The sequence below is a fragment of the Oreochromis aureus genome, linkage group 1 (genome assembly GCF_013358895.1).
Source record: "Oreochromis aureus strain Israel breed Guangdong linkage group 1, ZZ_aureus, whole genome shotgun sequence".
Classification (NCBI taxonomy): Eukaryota; Metazoa; Chordata; class Actinopteri; order Cichliformes; family Cichlidae; genus Oreochromis; species Oreochromis aureus.
In genome coordinates, this window is record NC_052942.1 from 19719818 (window position 1) to 19741197 (window position 21380).

Below are 21380 nucleotides of genomic sequence, written 5' to 3' on the forward strand. Positions count from 1 at the left end.
CAGTCACCACAAGCTCTGGGTTGTGTGAGTTCCCATGGAGTTAGTCACATCGAATTAGCCACATTGGTCACTATCTGTTGGAAATGAACAAGAGTGACTCAACAGCTACTGACAAGATTAATGTCATGTTTGATTTGTAGGCGTCTTTATGCGTGTGCCAACTTGTGCTGCAGTCACGATTATACCTGCAGACTGGTCTTTAATAATTAGAAGTCCAACATCTGTTGCAAGACATCATTGTGACAAATTTTAAGTCGGAAGTGAAACAAATGTTTATATTTATCGGTTGATTTTTTGGTGTTGTGAATTACGGGCTTCTGCTTTGGAGGTTATAATTGGGTTTGTCTCAAAGTGCGAGGTAGCAGCCTCTAATAGCTGGCAAACATTCACAGTTAATACTAAATGTTAAAGTCAAACAGCCGTGAAATGTGCGTATCATGCAAGTCCAAAATCAGAATTTATCAAGTTATTTAGATGACCCTAACAGAAAAAAAGAAACAAATATTGGCTTGTTTTTCATGCTTTTTGATTTTGTGATAAAGTCAACAGTGGACCCAATTTGACTATTGAAGCAGGAATATTTAATCTGTCTGATTTGTCTGACCAGGAACTTCACTGCTTCATTTATTGCACTTTATAAGCTTGCAGCAAAGTAGCTGTGCCTGATTTAGTGTGATGGATAAAATGGGTTGATGGTATTCTGCAATTAAATTATAATATTTTTAAGTCTTATTCATGTGAACAGATATAAACTCTGAAAGCAGATTTAATAAGTTTAATATTATAGATATAGTTTGCTAATCTACAGCACAATGCCCATTATGTACAAATCTTGCAAGGTTACCTGATGTTTCTTTGTCCGTTGCATCCAGTGTGTACCACTAGAAATCACCACTAGATTACTTCAATAATGACAAAAAATCTTTTTCTCAGATGATTAATGCCCTGTATTAATCATCTGTGGTACAATATGCGTACATGTAACTATAAGAAAACTGCTTAGTGTTTAAAGAACATGTATAACAAAAAGTATAACACCACAGTAAATATATGACAGTTTTTTTTGTGAGATGTTTCTGAAAAGGTTTGTTACCCAGCTCAAACTTCACCATGACCTCGGCTCATGTGAAGCCCTTCTTAGAAATCCTGTTCTGACCACTTGCAGGCGCACATTTGCAACACACTGTTGATTTCCCCCAGTAACAAAATGTAAACCCTTGAACTTGAATTTCATTTTGGAAAGTGTGCGATGACGTTATGGCACGCGCCATGGTTTAGAAAGTTTCCGCCAAACATTTTCCCTCAGATGCCTCAGGGCTTTACAAGCCTGGGGGTGGTGCACAATCCCTGTCAATGATCAAATGAGAAGCACCTAGTCTGATGTTTGCTCTCTGGATCCCAGATGCCCTGCTTGTATCACGACTGATGGTCTTCGGCATGAAGGTCGGGTCAGTTTGACACAGAAGTTAATGCTTTCTCTCTGAATGAGTTTAAGGGCCATGCTAAAGCTTTGACAAATGAGCATGTGCAGGTGGTCAGCACAAGACTCCTGCAGACTGATCCAACATCTGCAGCAGTGCCGGCAGAGACGCAAGTCTTCACAAGGAAACGATCTTGAACAGGGAGAGCGGACACATTTGAGTCTATTGTGTTTTTTGCTTATTATGTGTAGAGTTTACTAACTTTCTGACCTGACCTCTTCCTTAATCCAACCAATTAAATTTGTGCACTAAAGTGCACTAACTCTCAAATAAATTTGAACACGTGACATGCAAAGAAAGACAAATTTTAAGTCGGATAAACTGTCTTCTAATACGCTCAGCCTCGATTCTCAGGCTCACACCCAGCAGCTCTTGTTGCAGGGAATTTAGCCTGGCCTGACTCGCATTGCAGAGTGATAAATCTGTTGCTAATCTCTCAGGCTAGATAGAATACTTGGGCTCTGTATCCCAGTCAGTCTGTCCCATGCTTATTTACACCCATATTTCCTATATATTTCCTGTTTCCAACAGGAAAGGGAGTTGTCCCCTCAGCCTCAAATTATTCATAAATGCTCTGAAGGAGCTGTGTGATGATAAATGTAACAAGGCAGCAGTGTTCAAAGGGAATAACTCTGCTTGTGTCAGCCTCAGAGAGGTGAATTATTTTTCACTCTCTCTAAAAAGAGCACTTCATAGTGATGGTTTGGAGGCTCAGAAAGGGATTTAAGCAGGGGATATCCAGGAACAGCTCTAATCTCTCATGGGTGACAGATGAAGTGACAACAGGCCAGGGGCACAGACGCATGTCTTTGACACTCCAGGCCCCGTGTTCACCCTGAGAGCTGGAACATGATATGCAGAGACGCTGGATATGAAGAAGTCCTCAACCGAATGCATAGCTTCAGAAATAAAACCCAGTCTGCAGTTTTCTTACACTCTGTTCTGTTTTTGCTTAAATGCCTCTTGCAGCTTTTGATCATTTGAGAAATGTCTTAAATACAAGTTTGACTCTCTCTCTCTCACCCAGTCGACTTCCAGGAAATGACCTGTCGTTCATCCACCCCGAAGCCTTTTCTGGACTGCATCAGCTCAAAGTCCTGTAAGCATTCGCCTTCTCTGCCAATCTCAACACTCACATACCCCCACAAACACACAGACGCACTTACGGTTGTGACAGTGTTTTCTACACACTGGGGGAGAGAGTAAATATTGCAGTTTGCGGTAACATTGTGGCAGTGTCAGTTACTGAAAGGCTAGGCATACACTTGGTGTAAACTAAATGTAGTTTTCCACCCCTTCCCCAACTATGACTGTGTATATGGGAACCCCCAACAGAGAACTGCGTACATGCTCTGCTTTAAAAGCTAGAACTCCAAAATGTACATCAGGCAGCACACCCTAGTGTGCTTGCACACAGGGAGTGACAAACAAAGCACAGTCCTGTTGATTGTGCACTTAGCCAAAAGTTCAAAGTCCTGCTGATATACAGGGGAAGTTTTGAATAGAAACTGCAAACAGAAACACATGGAAACATATATGCGTGTCATATCCAGTGATTTATTCATGTTACTTATAAGTACACAAATGAAAACAATTGGCTGTATATTGGCTTCAGGCAGACTAAGTTAATATTCACTTCAGGTCAGGGTCACCATTTACAGTTTCTTCATTTTGTTTGCAAACTTTAGACTTTAGAGTTATTGTTAGACAGGAATGTGATGTTGTTTTAAGTTTATTAAACACACAAAAGTTGTGGGAGACTTTGTAGACTTTAGGTTGTCTGTATTTGCTCGGGGAAACTCTGTGAAGGTTTTTTTTTTTTTTTTTTTTTCCGTTTTCTATAGTGAGTAATAATAGCCAAAGTGAAGCCACGTGATAGCGTATGGACGGGAACCTCAGGAAATGAATTTATTATTTTGTAACAAGAGTTGAAATGATTGAAATATTCAGATATATTTTTTCCAATTTGTCCTCAGGATGCTCCAGAATAATCAGCTGAAGACGGTGCCAAACTCGGCACTGAAGAACCTTCACTCTCTCCAGTCTCTGTAAGTCATTTGCATGAACACACATACACACACGTGCAGCTTGTATAAGCATGTGCCGGGTATTGTCTAGTTAAAAATCCTTCAAGGATTCAAGTGGACCTTCCTCTCCTGCAGCAACCTTGGAGGAAGCGATGCACAGGCCTGCTCCAGAGATTGTAAAAGTTCTTTATTATTGTATTCCAGTGCTGTTTAGATATATTGTTTGATTAGTTATAAAAGGTTGTAAACTTCCAAACGTGGTCTCACAGGGGAAATAAAGTTTAGCCTCAACTGTCTGTTTTGGATTGCTTATGGAAAACATGAATGGTCAAAAAGTGGAGATGCTGTTGTAAAAGTCCTGTTATTATTACTATAAACATACAGTGTTTCTATTAGAGAGGCTCAATCAACAACTAACAAGCCTGTTTCTTCTAGAATTTACAGATACTGATGTCTTTTAAGTGTGTAGTTAGGAATATGCACTGTAGTAACAAAGCACTCTTAGTGTATTAAGCAACTTACGGTGTGGAAATGGAATTTAATGTCAAACTAACAAGCCCATTCAAGATGGGTACTCACAAAGATGATAATGAAGCAACAGTAGCACTGCAGGACAGTTTATCTACTATGATATGTAACGATAATATTCGCTGCTGAAAATTTGCATAACAAATGTATTCAAATGGGTCTGTACTGTGCAGCTGAGCTTTTAGTTTCATGTTGTAAAAACAGGAAAAAAAATAGTTGTAGAAATGAATTCAGCACATCAATCTTGGGTTATCAAGAAAGGCTGCGCTGATTTTTACTGGGATTATTTTTGGGGGAGGGCTGTGTTGTAGCTTCTTGCTGTGTTGATTAGTTGGCCCACAATTTTGGTGGTAAACATCTACGAGAGGGATCGCTTTTAAATTTACCACAAAGATTCCCAAATGTCAGATGATAAATCCCAGTTACTTTCACAGTACCGCTATGTGATTCACAGTACTACCGTGTGGTTTGGAGTGACTCCCAAAAGTTGTCTTCAGCAACTAATGAATAACTGAGTATCTTGGTTTTCATCTTGTGTAGTATTTAGGATGTATTGTGTGTTCAGTACTCACTAGTAAACATTTATTTACTAAACTGCAAAATTAAGACGGTGACAGTAAGCGCTTTACCTCCTGAACTTCATCATGTTAGTGTTGTTGTTGCAGATGTGTTGCTGTTAGGATTTAGCTGAACGCACAGCCAGCATGGCTCTGAGCTCCAAGTCTTTAAAAATGTGTGCTGAATTTTTCTAATAACTGTTCTAGATGTAAGCATTTGTGCTGTAAACTGTATAGTCTTGTTGTCTCATGCCTGAGTGTGTGGTGGAGTTGCATTTATGTTGCGCACCAGGTGGACCAAATTCTTGTAGATAGTGGCTCCTGTTTAATGTGTGACTGTACACAGTAACTAAAATGTTGAGAGTGATTGTTGAAATGATTTATTTGCCTAATCTGTTATGAGGCATTTGAACATTCTTTCAGTCATATCACATTCTTATCACTCCACTGCTGTATTTGTAGGTGAGTCTTATTCAGCCAATCCGTTGCTAACTTTTCTGTTTGTTTCTGGAGTTTTTACGTTTGCTTGTAAGCATCGGCCAATTCACAATTTCCTTTTCCATTAACCCTCATATGTAGTGTCGTTTCACCAACTTCAAAATACCAGTTTCTTCGAGACACCACCTCTCTCCAGCACCGTGCCTTTGCGTTTGACAGAGACTAAAGTAGGAATGCATCCAGCTGGAGAAATGTGCTGAAAATTCTGCCTTCAGCTATAATCACTCCTCTGTATCCCTCCATATGTCCTCCCTTTTCTTTTTTCTGGCTTTCTTCTTCCTTTTTTAACAGATGTCTTTTCTCTGTTGGGGTTTTAGGGTCTGTAGCTGAAGTATTATGCACTGGCAGAGTAAGGACTTGGTTTGTATAAAGCCTGTAGAGAGCTAAATGTCAATCATGTCTGTTTTTCTTACAGCCCAGACACTTGAGGAATTTTGAGGGAGGGTGAGACACTCAGTTAGGGAGGATAGCAGGAGAACGTAACATGATGATGGTGAAAAGAGCACTTGTGCATTCATAAAACGGTTTAAATCCTTTTTTTACCTTCTTATTTTTTTTTAATCCCAAAACTGTCAGTGATCAAAATTTTAGGATCTTGTTACATTCATGGTACACGCAGATGTTGATTACCAGAATATCCACGCAAGAGTGTTGCTTTTTTTTAAATGTAAATTCTGTGAACTGTCTACAAAGAATTAGACTTTGCTATATATGGCTGCTAAATAAACATTCATGTCTTAGCTACAAGTTTGTGGGGAAGTGGAGAATTTCAGGTGCTTCACTGTTTCTCAGAAGTGAGGGATAAAAGTAGGCTATGAGTTAATTCACTGTGGCAAAAGGGCTTGTCTTATGTTCTATAGAACATGCCAAAGAAACATGATGATATAGGCAATTTGCTTTTGACACCACCTAATCTACAACATGGACAGTTTAAGAAAACGAGAGAAAGAAAAGAGAAAGATTTCCATTGTTGTCAGTAAAGTTATGAATGTGCTACGCCCCACTTGTTATGGAATTTAAAATAAAACCCCTTTTCTGTGAAATTCTGGTATTAGTCTCCATATTTTTGTTGCGGCTTTTAAGCCGGGTTGTAACAGAATGTTTACATGTTTAATACAATTTCTATCCAATTAAATAAAGTAGGAAGTATTAGTAAAAGTACTGGTTCTTATATAGTGCTTTTCTGCTCTACCTGAGCAATCAAAGCGCTTACTTGGCTAATTCACACAAGCACTTTTTAATGTGTTTAAGTGCTTCCTGTCTAACATTCACACTCTGATGGATGCATCGGAGAGCAAATTGTGGTTCGGTATCTTGCCCGAAGATACTTGGGCATGCCGACTGGAACAGCCAGGGATTGAACCACCCAACTACCTCCTGTGCCACAGCCACCCTGTTTAAGCATTTCACTTTGCAGTCCAGTCAGAGCGCTCAGGTCATCAGGTGCAGATCTCTTAACTGTTCCTAGAATTAGATCTAAGTGTGCTGAGGGTGCTTTCAGTTATTGTGGACCTGTTGTTTGAGATTTTTTACATCGGCATACATTTAAAAACAGACTAAAAACCTTTTTATTGACACAGGCGTACTCTTAATAGGTGGATTATTTTTTGTTTTTTTTCCCCCTATTTTTATTTTGTTTTATTTTATTTTGCTGTTTTTGTTCCGTCCACGTGAACAGAACCAACTTTCTGGGATTTTCTTACCTGGATGATTGAACATGCATCAAGACATAAATCTACACAGGGTTTTCAGTTTTTCTGTGTTGAAGTTGGAGCACATCCTCTATGGATGTTGTGCTCAGAGCTTGTTCCTGTGCTGCCATGATTAGTGCCAGCAATGCCATATATATATATATATCCATAGATATATATCCATAGATATATATATATATATCCATAGAGGCTGGGGTCTATCACACCATGCAAGACCCCAGGTGCAGGCTGTGTAAAGATACCCCTGAGACAATCCAGCACATAACAGCAGGGTGGAAGATGCTAGCAGGCAGGGCATACATGGACCGCCATAACCAAGTGGCCAGCATAGTATACAGAAACATCTGTGCCGAATACGGCCTGGAAGTCCCGAGGTCAAAATGGGAGATGCCCCCTAGGGTGGTGGAGAATGACCGAGCTAAGATCCTGTGGGACTTCCAGATACAGATGGACAAAATGGTGGTGGCTAACCAGCCGGACATAGTGGTGGTAGACAAACAGAAGAAGACTGGTGTAGTTATAGATGTAGCGGTTCCGGGTGACAGCAACATCAGGAAGAAGGAACACGAGAAGCTCGAGAAATACCAAGGGCTCAGAGAAGAGCTCGAGAAAATGTAGAGGGTGAAGGTAACACTGGTCCCAGTGGTAATCGTAGCACTAGGTGCGGTGCCATTATTCCAATGTCATTTCTATATGCATTTATTAAATCCATGCGTTTCTACTTTGCTCTGTTTTTTAGTCGCCTGGATGCCAACCATATTACAACTGTTCCAGATGACAGCTTTGAAAGCCTTCAGCAGCTTCGCCACCTCTGGTTGGATGATAACAACCTGATGGAGGTGCCCGTCGGTTCTCTGAGGCATCAGGCGAACCTTCAGGCTCTGACTTTGGCACTCAACCGCATCCTGTACATACCAGACAACGCCTTTGCAAACCTCACCAGTTTAGTTGTACTGTAAGTTATATTAAGCTTCTGTTTAATTGTGGTTTAGAATGAAAATCTGCACAGTAGCGTTTGAGCGCAAATGTTTACAGTGTACTTGACAATTGTTTCTGGCCAGTCGGGCCAATGCTGCACAGTGCAGGTCGGATGATGAACGTCATAGGGCACCAAACCGCCTTGTGCCCTTAACTTTAGATGGATGTAAATCTATAAATGATCTGTTGATAGTTGGTATAAATATCAAATTATTAAGCCTGCCTGTGAAACAGTTGACATAAAAGTAGATTTCCCAGGATAGCTAAAGGACCTTTGCATGCAGTTTTCATAGAACTATACACAGAATAACTCAGCAGGAACAACTTGTTGGTGTACTTTTTGGAAAAACTATAATTAAGCAGGTAATGTGACTGCAAACATTCACATGGCCTGAGGGAGATGCCAAAGTGAAACTCTTCGAGGGTGGGTTGTCGATAAGATCAGGATGATTCTCAGGTTGAAATGCCAGCACATGTTAACTCTCTATAGGGTGAGTTTAGCTATAGTTTAAAGGTACTTAAGTTTCTGAGTCATGGGTAAATCTCTTCTACTTGGCTGTATAATTAACATCATGTTAGTAAAATCTAAATGGTATTGCCTGTGATCCCATCTGAGTTAAGTAAGCTATAGTATGTGTTTTTTCATATATCATTTGTATTATTCCGTCACCACAAGTCAACATAAAATACCTTTCTTTGTGCTGAGCTTTAGCTATCAATGTATCCTCAGCGGGACTGCGGGTCAAATTCCAAACACAGACATACCATAGTTTATTTCCACAGCTTACAGCTTAATAAGTCAGCTAAACAGGTCGCTACTCATTCTCTGCTGTGTTTATGCGCGAGGGCATTTTTGCAGTGAAACAAGCCACAGGCACCGGACCTCGCAAATGAATGTTAGCGAAATCTTTGTAAAAAGAGCTCAATGCTGAGCAGTGACGCAGAAGTTATGTTGTTTTATGTATTAAGGGAAATCCTAAAACCATCCTTTGCCAGGAGCTTGTACAAAAATGCGTTGCACTGCGAATCCAAGGGATTGTTCCAGACCTTTTTTTTTTTTTTTCCACTGCTGCTGTTATACGTTCACATAAACACACGCTCAAGAACACACGCATTGAGTGGCATTGCTGCAGGGTTAGTATAAACACGTCAGAATAAACAGGAAGAAAAGACCTTGAATCTATTAGGCGAGGAGGACTCTTTGCATATACACATCACAGCACAGCACAGACACCTGATTCACAAGCGCCATTCAGAAATCATCCATGGAATATTTTTGCAAAAGCTGAAAAGTAGAAAAGTAGTAGAACCCACGAGGAATGATTGAATGATTTTATTTCTCTTTGGTACGACGGTCTTGCAGATCTGTGTTTTACCTTTTCCAGGCATCTTCACAACAACAGAATCAACGAGATAGGAGACAACTGTTTCTCTGGACTTGTAAACCTGGAGACGCTGTAAGTACACAGCCGTATAGTAATTGTTGTCGTGTGTGTGTGTGTGTGTGCGTGCGTGCGTGTGTGTTGGTGCTCATATTTGTGTGTGTTAACATCTCCCCCTTCGCCCCACCCTCCTCTGCTTCAGTCCTCCAGACATCATTGTGTCCACTTCCTCCTTTAATTGCTCTAGGATAAATAGAGCAAAGTACATGATGCTTATCAAATCTGCCCTCCCACTGTTCACTTCCTACTGCCACAGAGCCATGAAAAACCTTTCAGTGACAGCCGTACCTCCTGGCAAATGGCTACTGTACAACACATAATCTGGTGGCTCTTGCTCTGAGCCATTGTCGGTATTTACAGACACAATGACACAGCACAGAGGACACAAGTAAGCTTATAAAATTAGTGTAGTATTACATTTCAACAGTTTTTTTTAATGTATCTTTTTTTTTTAAGTGTGTAATATCTGTGGAGGCAGGAGGTTTAGCTGCTGACTGAAAGGTTTGCTAAGGACTTGAAGGGCTTTCTTTGCTTTTGCTGAATAGTCATTCATTCATACATTCACAGGGGCAGACTCATTGTGGGTTATTGTATATGTTTATTAAGCAAAAAATATGCTTATGACTGAAACTGAATATGTCTCAGTTCTGGAACCTGAACAAGGATATTGTCAACAATATTTATTTTTTCGCTTAAAATATGAACCCAGTAATAAATTGATTAAAAATGGATTATTAACTAGTTTCTTACAACACAGTGTACTTGGAAGCATTCAGTATTTTAATATTTAATAGATTAATGTGCTTTTGTTATATTTAGAGAAACGAGCAGCTCCAGGGCCTTTGGGGGAAGAAACAGGCTCAGTAGATCAGTAGCTCATTAGAGGCAATAAGTCTCCGTTACCTTATTTGACAGAAATCAATGCATTTCCCCATTATGTGTGACCATTAATAAACAAAAACATCAGTTATGTCCGAGTACATGAAACCCCAATTAACAAAAGTGTTTATAAAATATTTACAGGGCTGATAATTTTCCTTTGACTCTGCCCCCCCCCCAATAAATAAATAAAACATTTGGAAACCTAATTAGCATTAGTGCGTGACTCTGTGCTAGCCTTAGTCACAAAACCAGTCTTTCCTCCTAATTGTAGATGTCCTTGTTTGAATGTTGCATTGATTTTTGGATGCGAAAAAGGGTGGATGAAACTGCGCTGATTTCCTGTGTCTCTCTCTGTCTAGAGATCTTAACTTCAACAACCTGAAGGTTTTTCCCAAAGCAATACAGGCCCTCCCCAAACTGAAAGAGCTGTGAGTATACGGCCCCATTTCTGCTGCCTGAGAAAGACATTTTGTACTGTTACTAAAGCCAGGAAGCTTTTAATGCCTCACTGAGGCAAGTTGCTGTCTTTTTTTCTGGTTTAAAAAAGGACAGATATGTAATGAGGAAAATATTAATTATATTAAATATTAGAGGATTAGACACATGTATACTGAAATTATTTTAAGCTACCTTCATTTCTGTGACTGTTTCTGTTTGTCACACACAGAAACAAAATATTCTGTTGACTTTTTTTTACATCGTTGTATATCTGAGCTTTTACCTCTTGGATATGATGTTTAAAGAGAAATAGATAACATGTTTTTTTGATAAAAGTTTTTTTTAAAGCATTTGACACTTAACTCACTGATAGAATCATTATGTCTTTTTTTTTTTTTTTAAACTTTGGCTTCGAGTATGCGAAATTAAGTAATGTGTATGCCACGTGTTGAACTGTGGAAAGTTTACTGACACTCCTGCCTTGAATTTCTCTCTTTAGTGGGTTTCATAGCAATGATATTGCTTCCATACCCGAGGGGGCCTTCCACAACAATCCCCTGCTGAAAACCATGTAAGGTCCAACTCTCCCCTCTGACTTGCAGACACTCATTTATAAACAGACATGGCACACTCATAGCTTAACTTTGTAAATAAAATGCCACCTTACACAATACGCTGTATACAAGTTTGAGGCTTCAGAAAGATGAATGTCCAGAAGATGGTGCCATTCTCGCATAGTGAATGACTTTTGCTTTGAATTCTCCCCCCTCTGCTCTCCCAGACATCTTTATGACAACCCTCTGTCGTTTGTGGGTGCGTCGGCTTTCCAGAACCTGTCCAGCCTGCACTCACTGTAAGTCCCTCCATCAGGCTCAACTCCTGACAGATGGTAGTGCTGAATAAAAATATATGAAAAAGGCACTTTGAATGTGCTCTAAGAGTCAGTCAGTCTTATTTAAGTCACACCATCTCACACTTTGATCTCTGTAATAATGATTTTACTATTCTTCAAACTTGTGTTTTCAGGATGTTGCGTGGTGCCAGTATGATGCAGGTCTTCCCCATCCTTACGTGGACCAACAACCTTGAGAGTCTGTGAGTGAACTCAGATGCTGCATCTTTGCTTGTGCGATTTTGTGTTTCAGAAGTGACTGAGTAGTTTTTCATATTCAGGACCCTGTCGGGCACCAAGATATCGTCCATACCCAGTGATCTGTGCGAGGACCTCAAAGTGCTGCGAACGCTGTAAGAAACTTTCTCTTTTCTGTTACCCACAGCAGGTAATTGATTGTTAGGAACATACAAAGAGAGTAGAGTAGGTCGAACAGTGCAGAACTATATATAGTGTTTTAGTAAGGTCTGTGCACTCATTTTTACAGACCAGTTATCGCTGAATGGAACAGTCCAACCTTTTTGTCTTTGTTCTTTCATTTTAATTTGTCCCAGTTGTGCAGTTATTGAAGCTGTTTGTTTTCCTCCATCAGTGACCTGTCCTACAATGAGATAAAACAGTTACCTTCCCTCCAGGGCTGCACCCACCTGCAGGAGATGTGAGTGAAGATCGAAAAGCCATTACACAAAAGAAAGCTTTAAAAGGCAGAACAAATAAACAAATAAGGCGATTAAAGAAATGTTTGCTTGTTTATAGCCTGATAAAATTATGTTTCCCATTTACAGAAACTTTCAGCACAATCATATTGAAAAAATTAACCAAGACACTTTCCAAGGTCTCTCTGCTCTCCGTTTACTGTAAGTCCACTTAGTCATGAACTTCCTTGCTGCAATATAAACACATGTTTTTATGCCTGATTTGGGAATTCACTGAGTTGTTATGTTACACAGAGACCTGAGTAGAAATGAAATCCGAGTTATCCACAGAGATGCGTTCCTCACCCTCAGGGCGCTCACCAACCTGTGAGTAGGACCTTCAGTCACACTGTTTTGGTGTCACTCTCTGTGCCGTACAAAATTAAACTGTCTGTGTGCAATCATTTCTGCAGAGACCTGAGTATGAACTCTCTCACTGGGATTCCAACAGCTGGACTGAGCGCGCTCAGTCAGCTGAAACTCTCCGGGAACCCGCAGATGAAAAATGTGCTAACTGCAAATAACCTGCCCAAACTCAGGTGAGAATGACGCTGTGTAGACTGAGGGCATGTAAGTGTAAAATACACTTGCATGCTTAGACAAAGAGGGCAAGTAGTTTTCAAGAATTGAAAAGCATACATGGTGCACACAAGTATAAACTGAACAGTTGTCCCTCAGTACAGCAAAGAGAAACAAATCAACAATGGTATAGAAAAACCGAGGAAAACACAACAGCTTCCACGAATGAGGAGGCTAGTCCACATCTAAATACTACTTTTGGAAGCAATCAGAAGGGCCAGAAATGTATATACAACACTTAAAACTGCCAGTGCTATTAAATGATAAACATTTTCTTTTTTTTAAGGTCCATTTCTGTCCCTTACGCCTACCAGTGCTGTGCATTCGTTGGATGTGACTCAGTGACAACTTCTTTTGAGAAAAAGCACATGAAGAAAACTGCAGGTGGGGATGGCGGACATGTTAACGCCATGTGTTATTTAAGTAAAAAGATTGTTTGCAGTGTTAGTGTAACTCCATCTTACTAACATTAAATACTGTGCTATATTTCCTGGCTGTCATGAGTGTGTAAAATATAAAAAAAAAAGATATAAAAAATTTAAATTAAATTTAAATTGAAAGTATCATAGAGAGCTTAAACAGCAATGTTACTAGTTTGGATTGAGGTTTTTTTTTAAAAAAACAAAACAATTTTTCCTTCTTAGTATATCCTTTTTCTTTCTTCTTGTAGGTGGGGAAGATGTGGAAAAAATCTCAATGGTTATGCATTGTTCTCCTTCACCAGGTAGTCAGCTTTTGTGTTTATCAATCAGTGTTAAAGATTTGAAATAATCCCAAAAAAGATAATAACTGAATTTGTCATATTGTTGGCTTTTCAGGAGCTTTCAAGCCTTGTGAACACCTCTTGGGTAACTGGATGATCCGTCTGACAGTCTGGTTCATCTGCCTGGTGTCGCTGGTCTTTAACAGCCTGGTGCTGGTGGCTACCTTCTCTCCCTCACACCGAGCTGCTGCCCATTCCCACTGCCCGACCCCGTCTCTTTCTCCAGCCAGGCTGCTGATGGGGCTGCTGGCTCTGGCCAACCTGCTCACGGGCTTGTACGTCGGCGTGCTGACTGTGCTCGATGTTGCTACGTGGGGATCCTTCGCTGAGTTCGGGGTGTGGTGGGAGATGGGACCCGGCTGTCAGATCACAGGAGTTCTGGCCGTCTTCTCATCAGAGTGGTCGGTCTTGTTGCTGTCACTGGCAGCCGTGGAGCGCAGCGTGGCCGTGCGGATGATTCTTGGGAAGGTGATGATGTCGCCCAGGAGGAGTGCCAGCAGCCGTCGCGGGTGCTTAAGAGGAGATCGACGCTTCAGCCTCGCTGCAGGATTGCTGGCGCTGCTGGCCGCCGCCGGGGCCTGCCTGCCTCTCGTGACCTCCGGTGATCAGTCTTCGTCTCCTCTCTGCCTGCCATTTGCCGGCGGCGAGCGTCCAGCTTTGAGTGTTACGGTCATTTTGGTGCTGCTCAACGCCGTGGCCTACCTGTTCACCGCAGCTGTGTACACTCAGTTGTACTGCACACTGGGCAGGGTGGAGCTGGCTGATCCGGAGCAGACGGGTGCCCTGCGACACATCGCCTGGCTCATCTTCACCAACTGCATCTTCTTCTGTCCTGTGGCGGCATTCTCTTTTGCCCCCCTCCTGACTGGCTCCACAGCTGGTGGCCCGGAGATCGCCAAGACCGTCACCCTCATCTTCTTCCCGCTGCCCGCTTGCCTGAACCCAGTGCTGTACGTGTTCTTCAGCCCAGCCTTCAGGGAGGACTGGCTGAGACTACGCAGTCGCAGAAGTTCAACCAGGGAGATGAAGACCACCACAGAAGGTCACCGAGACGACAGTGGCGGAGGGTCTGAGCTCACAGACGGGGGCTCCTCCACACACCTAGGCTTTGACTGTGGGATGTACTCGCAGCTTTGCGGTGAGGTGGTTGTTTGTGAGCAGTGTGAGGCAGCACTGCGTGCCAGGACCTGCTCTTCCCCCTCGTCCTCCACAGTCTGTAGACACTTGGTCAAGTCCCACAGCTGTCCCACCCTCCTGGCTGGAACTGCGGCATACCAGCGCTCGGAGGGGTTTTGGGGAGACAGCAGCACGCCGTCTGCACAGTCTGAGTACGCAGACGAGGGGGACTCTTTTGTGTCAGACAGCTCGGACCAGATTCAGGCGTGTGGCCGAGCTTGCTTTTGTCAGAGCAGAGGCCTTCCTCTTGTACACTACTCATACAACATACCTCGAGTCAAGGACTAATGACGCATCTGTGTCATGTGAACTTGGATGCTACAAGAATAAACGTTTTTATATCAAACAGCAAAATGTGCCAACTACCCTAAAATTCAGCAAGCACTTAGTTTCTAATAACTGTGTTAACAGACGCAGCCAATCATTTAAAGGGAACTTGGTTTTTTGAGCTGAGAAACGGTTTCTAGGAGACCTGAACCGAGCACGTTGCATCACAAACTGGTCGACAAAGGATCTCGCAAAGGAAAATGTTGCCACCGGTGCCTGCGTCTGCAAGCCTCCATGTATGTGTTAAAGATTTTTTTGCCCTGTTTCACCTGTACTTATAAGCTTTTAAAATTTTAATTATTATACATCTTGTCAATTTTTTAAGCTTCTTCACAGCAGCCTTTGATTTTATACTTTTTTTTTTCTTTTTTTTTTACAAAAATGTAGCAAATGTAATAATCACTCTAAACTTTCATGTGTGAATGTAACTTTCAGGTGGTCTTCACCTAGCGGGGGGATAATATAAAGTCAGCAATAACTTCTGCCCTGCCTGCGTGTGATTGTAAAGTGTCTAAAATAGTCTAAAACAAACATGTCTTTACTTTAAGACTAAGAATGTGATTAAAAGTAGCAGATATCACTGTTTCAGCAACAACTAGGCGCGGTGGTTGTGAAAGATTATTTATTGTTTGAGTAGCATTAAGTCTCTGCCTGGGTGGAGACAGTTTCTGGCCTCTGAATGATAAATACACCATACAGTGTAATAACAAGCATTCACCAAAACAACAGCACCTTTATTAGTTTTTCCTCACCAAAAAACCAAAACAAGCACTCGCATGCAGGTTCATGTCACTATTTTCCATCTTTCTGAAGGAAAATTCCAGTTATTTTAAAATCCGGGCCTTATTTTCATATTTGTTTTTCCTTTTTGAACTATTTGTTTGCTAAATTACTGAGCGATGCACGCTGTTAGCCTTTTCAGTACAATGACACTCAAATGAGATCTGCCTAGGCCTGATACTCAGATTGGTTGTGGCCTACAGGGTGATTGTTAATGGTGCTGAATACAGAGTATTTATAAGCATAAACTGCTCAAAAATTGAATCCTATGAAAAATAATAATAAAAAAAGAAATCATTTAAATCACAGGAATAAACCAACATTTTGGGAAATGTGCTTGTTGCTTAGAGTAAGATGAAAGCCAGCAGCTTGTTAGCTTAGCATAACCTAAGCCAGGCTTTTTTTTGTATTAGTTTTTTTATCCACCTGCTGCTCTAGCTCTATGTTTAGCATACATTTACGACCCTGGATTTACTTCAGAGCATGAAAACTCACATATATGTTGCAAAAAAAAGGCAATAAACAGCCTATAAATTTAAATCGGCTACATTTACGCTGGTTATACTACAAAAACATGCAGAGCTACCCGCTCCGGTGACCCCTTGTGGCAATGGAGCAGCCAAAACATGCTTTTTTTCATACTATTGATTGAAGCCGTATACATATTAAACAGATTTTGGCTCATGAGCAAGAAAAAAAAAAACAAAAAGTCATGAATATCATCCAAGACAAACACATGAATGTAATCCTGCTTTCACTTTCACGTGATTTGAACACTACACAAGACTGGCAGCCAACTGAGTTGACAAGATGGTGCATTAGCATTGCCAATAAGTATGAAATGGACGAGTATAACTGAAACGGGGGCGGTTGTTAGTCAGCCACAGATATTTAAAGACAAGTATCTGCAGTGTGCTCTTGTATTAAAAGGTTTTTGTGCAGCCTGTGTGTTTCCTGTATATGATGGATTGACTGTAATGGTACAAAAGAAAGGAAAATAAGGCCTTGATTTGAAAAAAAGGAAGATTTATCTTCAAACAGATGGACTACTTTAACTCTGCTGTTTGAGACTCGCTATCAGCTTCAGTTATACTGAGTCCTGTCCGTATAGCTGATCAGAAAAGCATTTTTTTAATGCTTTAAAATAAAATGTAGGTCTTTCCATCCTGAGAGCTGACCTGAGTGAGGCTGTGTTTGACGAGGGATTGGCTGGTGTTGTGCTAGAGCATGACTGTACACATTGAGGTGGATACACCCTCTGAGCATGTATTCACAAGTGCACGTCATGTGAGCGCTTTGGAATTCAGGCAATGTAGGGAAACATTTTCTTCCACCAATAAAACGTTCTTGTGTTCTTCTACTGCAACTTTCAATTTCGGAGTTTCGACTCCCATCGTCTGTTTTCACGCACCAGCCAACTGAGTGTGTAAATAAGTTCACTTACCAAAATGTCTCGCTGACTGTTTGAGATGTCCGATGCTCCACGTGGTGAAAATGTTTGCATCCTTTTCTTTCTTTCTTTCTTCTTGTGTAGTTTTGATTATTGTTTTTTGTTTTTGTGTCTGTCTGTAAATTATTTGAACACAGATAATCAAGAATGGGATGCTAACTAAGGAAGCTACCTCCTCAGCTGTAGTGGCTACCAACAGTGCTTTGTTAATTTTTTTTTTTTTTTGCATTCTTGGCTTTACATTGACAGAGGATAGGTGACAAATTAAAGGAAAACTCAGACACCTGACATCCATGCAGTGGGGTGGATTCGGAAGCTTTGCTGTGCTTTGTTGATATGTTTAGGTCTGCTTGTCTCTCTACAAAATACAACTTTTCCTTAGCGACTAGCTTTATCCTGTGGTGACGCATTTCTGTCATCATATGAGCAGTCTCTTCCAGGATGATAATCCCACAGGGCATGAGGGATCATTGAATCGTTAATAATGTTTGTCATGTGTTCACAGTCGCCAGATCTCAGCACCTATGGGAGATTGTAGACTGATGAGTAAGACGGGGCTCTCCGGCACCGTCATCCAAACAGACTTGTAGAATGAATGAATGAATGAATGCCACACCTTACATACGGCTTAAAGTTGGCCTTTCCTTTATTTTGTCACCTCTGTTTGTACATCGTTTTAGTTCTTTGCAAATTGTGGGAGGAATCTATGTACTGTATACTGTGATTTTTTTTTTTTTAACCAACCTTAAACTATGAATTTTTTTTTGTTTTTATGTTTTATAGATATGAACCTGCAGATTATACAGATTATATATAAAGTATCTCACTTATTTTCAGTTCAAATTAAATCTTACTTGTAGTTTTACACGTGAGATCTCCCCGAGTTGTTTTTATTCTGTTCAAGTAGAAAAAAGGTATTTCTTTAAATTTTGAATGAATAAAATTAGATGAACACAATAATTCTTGTACTTTTGTGTTGCTTTTAAGACCATGAAAGTCATATTCACAAACCAGCTTGACTGGCGGTATATGAGAAGAAAGGTCATTTGTTTGCTTGCTTGTACCACATTTGAAGTGACTTGAGCCAGCTGCTCTGTCCACATGTTCAGTTGAGGTACAACTGATGAATTAAAGTGAGGAGTTATCAGTCCCAGTATGTGATGGGTACACAAAACAGAAATACCATTTCTGCCACTAAATGTAAATTACAGAAACTTAGTTGATCTTGAAGATAACAATGTGATTAATTACACAATGCTAGTTCTGAGCTAGAGCCTTAAAGCGTATAAAACCAGGACATGGCTTCTTGGATGGAGAAATGAAGCCAATGTGAAAGTGTCTTCAACCTGCCTGCAGTCTCTCTGAAGGCCACCAGATGGCGATAGTTGTGGTTGCAAAAAGACTGCCGGTCCTGTAGAGGTCTATGGGAAAATTGCTCTCTGTCTTGACCTCTCTGAAGACTTTCCTGCTGAGTTTATGGACTCAGTTAACCATTTTGGGTCATGCTGAATGAAATGTAATTCTGTTTTGTAACTCTTCAAGATATTCTGTTTCAAAATGGTGGAATTTTATGTGGTATGAAACCGCACGCTCATTGGCTAAAGAGATATCAGTCACTAGTCAGTAGGCAGTGAGTTACTGAGGTTTTAAAGCTAGACCCACCCTTCCTCAGCACATTTATTGTTTTGCAATAAAGGTTAAAGTCAAGATAGTCACATTTATCCTCTATTCTGTCTATACTTGGAGCCACTTTTGCTCTCAGAACCGCCTTAATTCTTCAAGACACAGAAACATTCCTCAGAGATTTTTGGTCCATACTGGCATGATAGTGTCACAGTTGCTGCTCATCCATGATGCAAGTCTCCCATTCAACCAAATCTCAGAGGTGCTGTATTTGTTTTTATTTAATTTATTTAATCTGAGCTTTGTGACATGACCATGTCCATCCCTTTGCGCCCACAGTGTAGCCATCAGAAGATGCTACATTCCCTGAAACTGTTCCCACACCAATACAAAATCAGCCTAAACCACTGATACAAGGCAAGATGGATCCATGCTTTTATCTTGTTAGCACACAATGATCTGAATGTGGCAGTGGAAGTAGAGACTCATTAAACCAGGCAGTATTTTTCCAGTCTTTTAAATGGTCCAATTTTGGTGAACCTGGTGTGGTCTTCTGCTGCTGTAGCCCATTCGCTTCAAGGTTTGATGTGCTGTGAATTCAGAGATGTTTTTCTGCATACCTGAGTTGCAACAGATGTTTATGTGAGTTATTGTTTCCTTTCTGTTAGTTCAAAGCAGTCTGGCCATTCTTCTCTGACCGCATTTTTACCCAGAGAACCGCCACACACTGGATACTTTTTCATTTTCTGTCTATTATCTGTAAAGCCTCGAGATGGTTATGTGGAAAAATCCCAGCAGTTCAACAGGTTTGGAAGTACGTAGACATACTTAGATATCTGAACATGGCACCAGCAACCATTCAGAAATACTAAAACCTTCCTGGTTGTGACGCTCAGTTTAAAGTTAAGCAGATCATTTTGATTATGTCTACATGCATTAAGATGCTGTACTGTGTTCGGCTGATTAGATATTTACATTAACAAGCAGTGAATGTATTTCACACTCTTTGTGGCATTCAGTTTCTTTCCACTTCCAGCCACCACAGCTGTCTCCTTTCTGTGGTGTAGCTCATGAATTGTAACAAGGTGATGAGTGAAAAATGTCATGTGGAATTGTTACAGACATGAAATTTGATGTGTTTGGTTTAACTTTCAGCCATGTTACCCTTTACCCTCGTCATTTGTGGATTTTGGTGAAGTCCAATGTCAAAACACCTTGCAAAAAACAGAGATGCTCTAAAGCATTGATCAAGTATGCTCCGGGTGACCCTGTGACGCATACAAGGCTCTCTGGATCTTTTGCAGCTGTACGCTGAGAGGGCACAGGAAATATTTACATTCAAGGCATCAAAGGAATAACTGTTGAGTGATCTTACAGCAGCCCACTATGGAGCAAAGCCAGCATGTGCTCTACTCTACATTTAATCACATCCCAGCTATTCTAGCCCTTCACATAGTTCAGGCACATGCCTTACAGCTCTGGCTTTAAAAAGGCTTTGTTACAATAAAACTAAGCTCTCAGAAACTCATATCAATTGCACCAGACTTCTGAGTATCAGTGGCAGGCTTTTGGGGTTTTCAAAAAATCCTGGCTGCACTATAATGTAATACCACCTACATATACAGTGCTGTGAAAAAGTATTTGCCCACTTCTTGATTTCTTAGTTTTATCATATTTCACATTACTGTGGATGAATTTTGGCCCACTCTTCTCTGTAGAATTGCTTTAATTCAGACACATTGGAGGGTTTTTGAGCATGAACAGCCTGTTTAAGGTCATGCAAAAACTAGTCTGTTGGATTTAAGTCCAGACTTTGACTAGGCCAATCCAACACCTGCATTCATGCCATGCAGAGGTGGACTTGCTGGTGTGTTTCTGATCATTGCCCTGCTGCGTAAGTCAAGAACTCTTTACCTCCGGATGTTCTCCTTTACTGGTAGAGAGAGAATTCATGGTTCCATCAACTATGGCAATTTGTCCAGGTCCTGAAGCAGCAAAGCAGCCCCAGAACATCACACTACCACCACCATGTTTGACTGTTGATGTTCTTTCTATGAAGTTTTAATGCCAGATGTAACAGGACTCAAACTTTCCATAAAGTTCAGCTTTTGTCTCATTAGTCCACAGAATATTTTCCCAAAAGTCTTGGGGATCAAAAAGAGGTTTTTTGGGGCAAATTTGAGATGAGTCTTTGTATTCTTTTTGGTCAGCAGTGGTTTTCTCCTTGGAGCTCCCCTATAGATGTCATTTTTTCCCCAGTCTCTTTCATATTGTTGAATGAAGAACTCTGACCTTAACTGAGGACTGAAGTCTGTAGTTTTTTTTTTCTTTTTTCCAAAAACAATGTGATTAATCATAGTTAATTCATGATTTAATACGGTGGTTGTAAGTCTGTTTTGAATTTAGTCAGGTTATTTTTGTCTAATATTGTGTAAACTTTGATCATCTTAAATGTAAATATGAAAAAAAAAATTAAAGTAGAAAGACAGCAAATACATAGTCCTCACAGCTCTGTACACTACATGACCCCCCCCAAAAAAATCACTTAGTAA

General features: G+C 40.6%; 1 protein-coding gene across 1 annotated transcript in view; it reads left to right on the forward strand.

Moving 5' to 3' along the window:
- The window catches only part of lgr4 (leucine-rich repeat containing G protein-coupled receptor 4), a 31533-nt gene extending 13371 nt beyond the window's left edge, over positions 1–18162 (forward strand). Inside the window, exons 3-18 of the mRNA XM_031748685.2 lie at positions 2509–2580; positions 3458–3529; positions 7543–7758; positions 9167–9238; positions 10465–10533; positions 11043–11114; positions 11325–11396; positions 11570–11638; positions 11717–11788; positions 12028–12093; positions 12221–12292; positions 12386–12457; positions 12544–12669; positions 12996–13093; positions 13380–13433; positions 13528–18162. Coding sequence (XP_031604545.1) covers positions 2509–2580; positions 3458–3529; positions 7543–7758; positions 9167–9238; positions 10465–10533; positions 11043–11114; positions 11325–11396; positions 11570–11638; positions 11717–11788; positions 12028–12093; positions 12221–12292; positions 12386–12457; positions 12544–12669; positions 12996–13093; positions 13380–13433; positions 13528–14936 — 2683 coding nt within the window. The 3' untranslated portion in view covers positions 14937–18162. The remainder of the gene's footprint in view (positions 1–2508; positions 2581–3457; positions 3530–7542; positions 7759–9166; positions 9239–10464; positions 10534–11042; positions 11115–11324; positions 11397–11569; positions 11639–11716; positions 11789–12027; positions 12094–12220; positions 12293–12385; positions 12458–12543; positions 12670–12995; positions 13094–13379; positions 13434–13527) is intronic.
- Positions 18163–21380: the final 3218 nt, after the last annotated feature.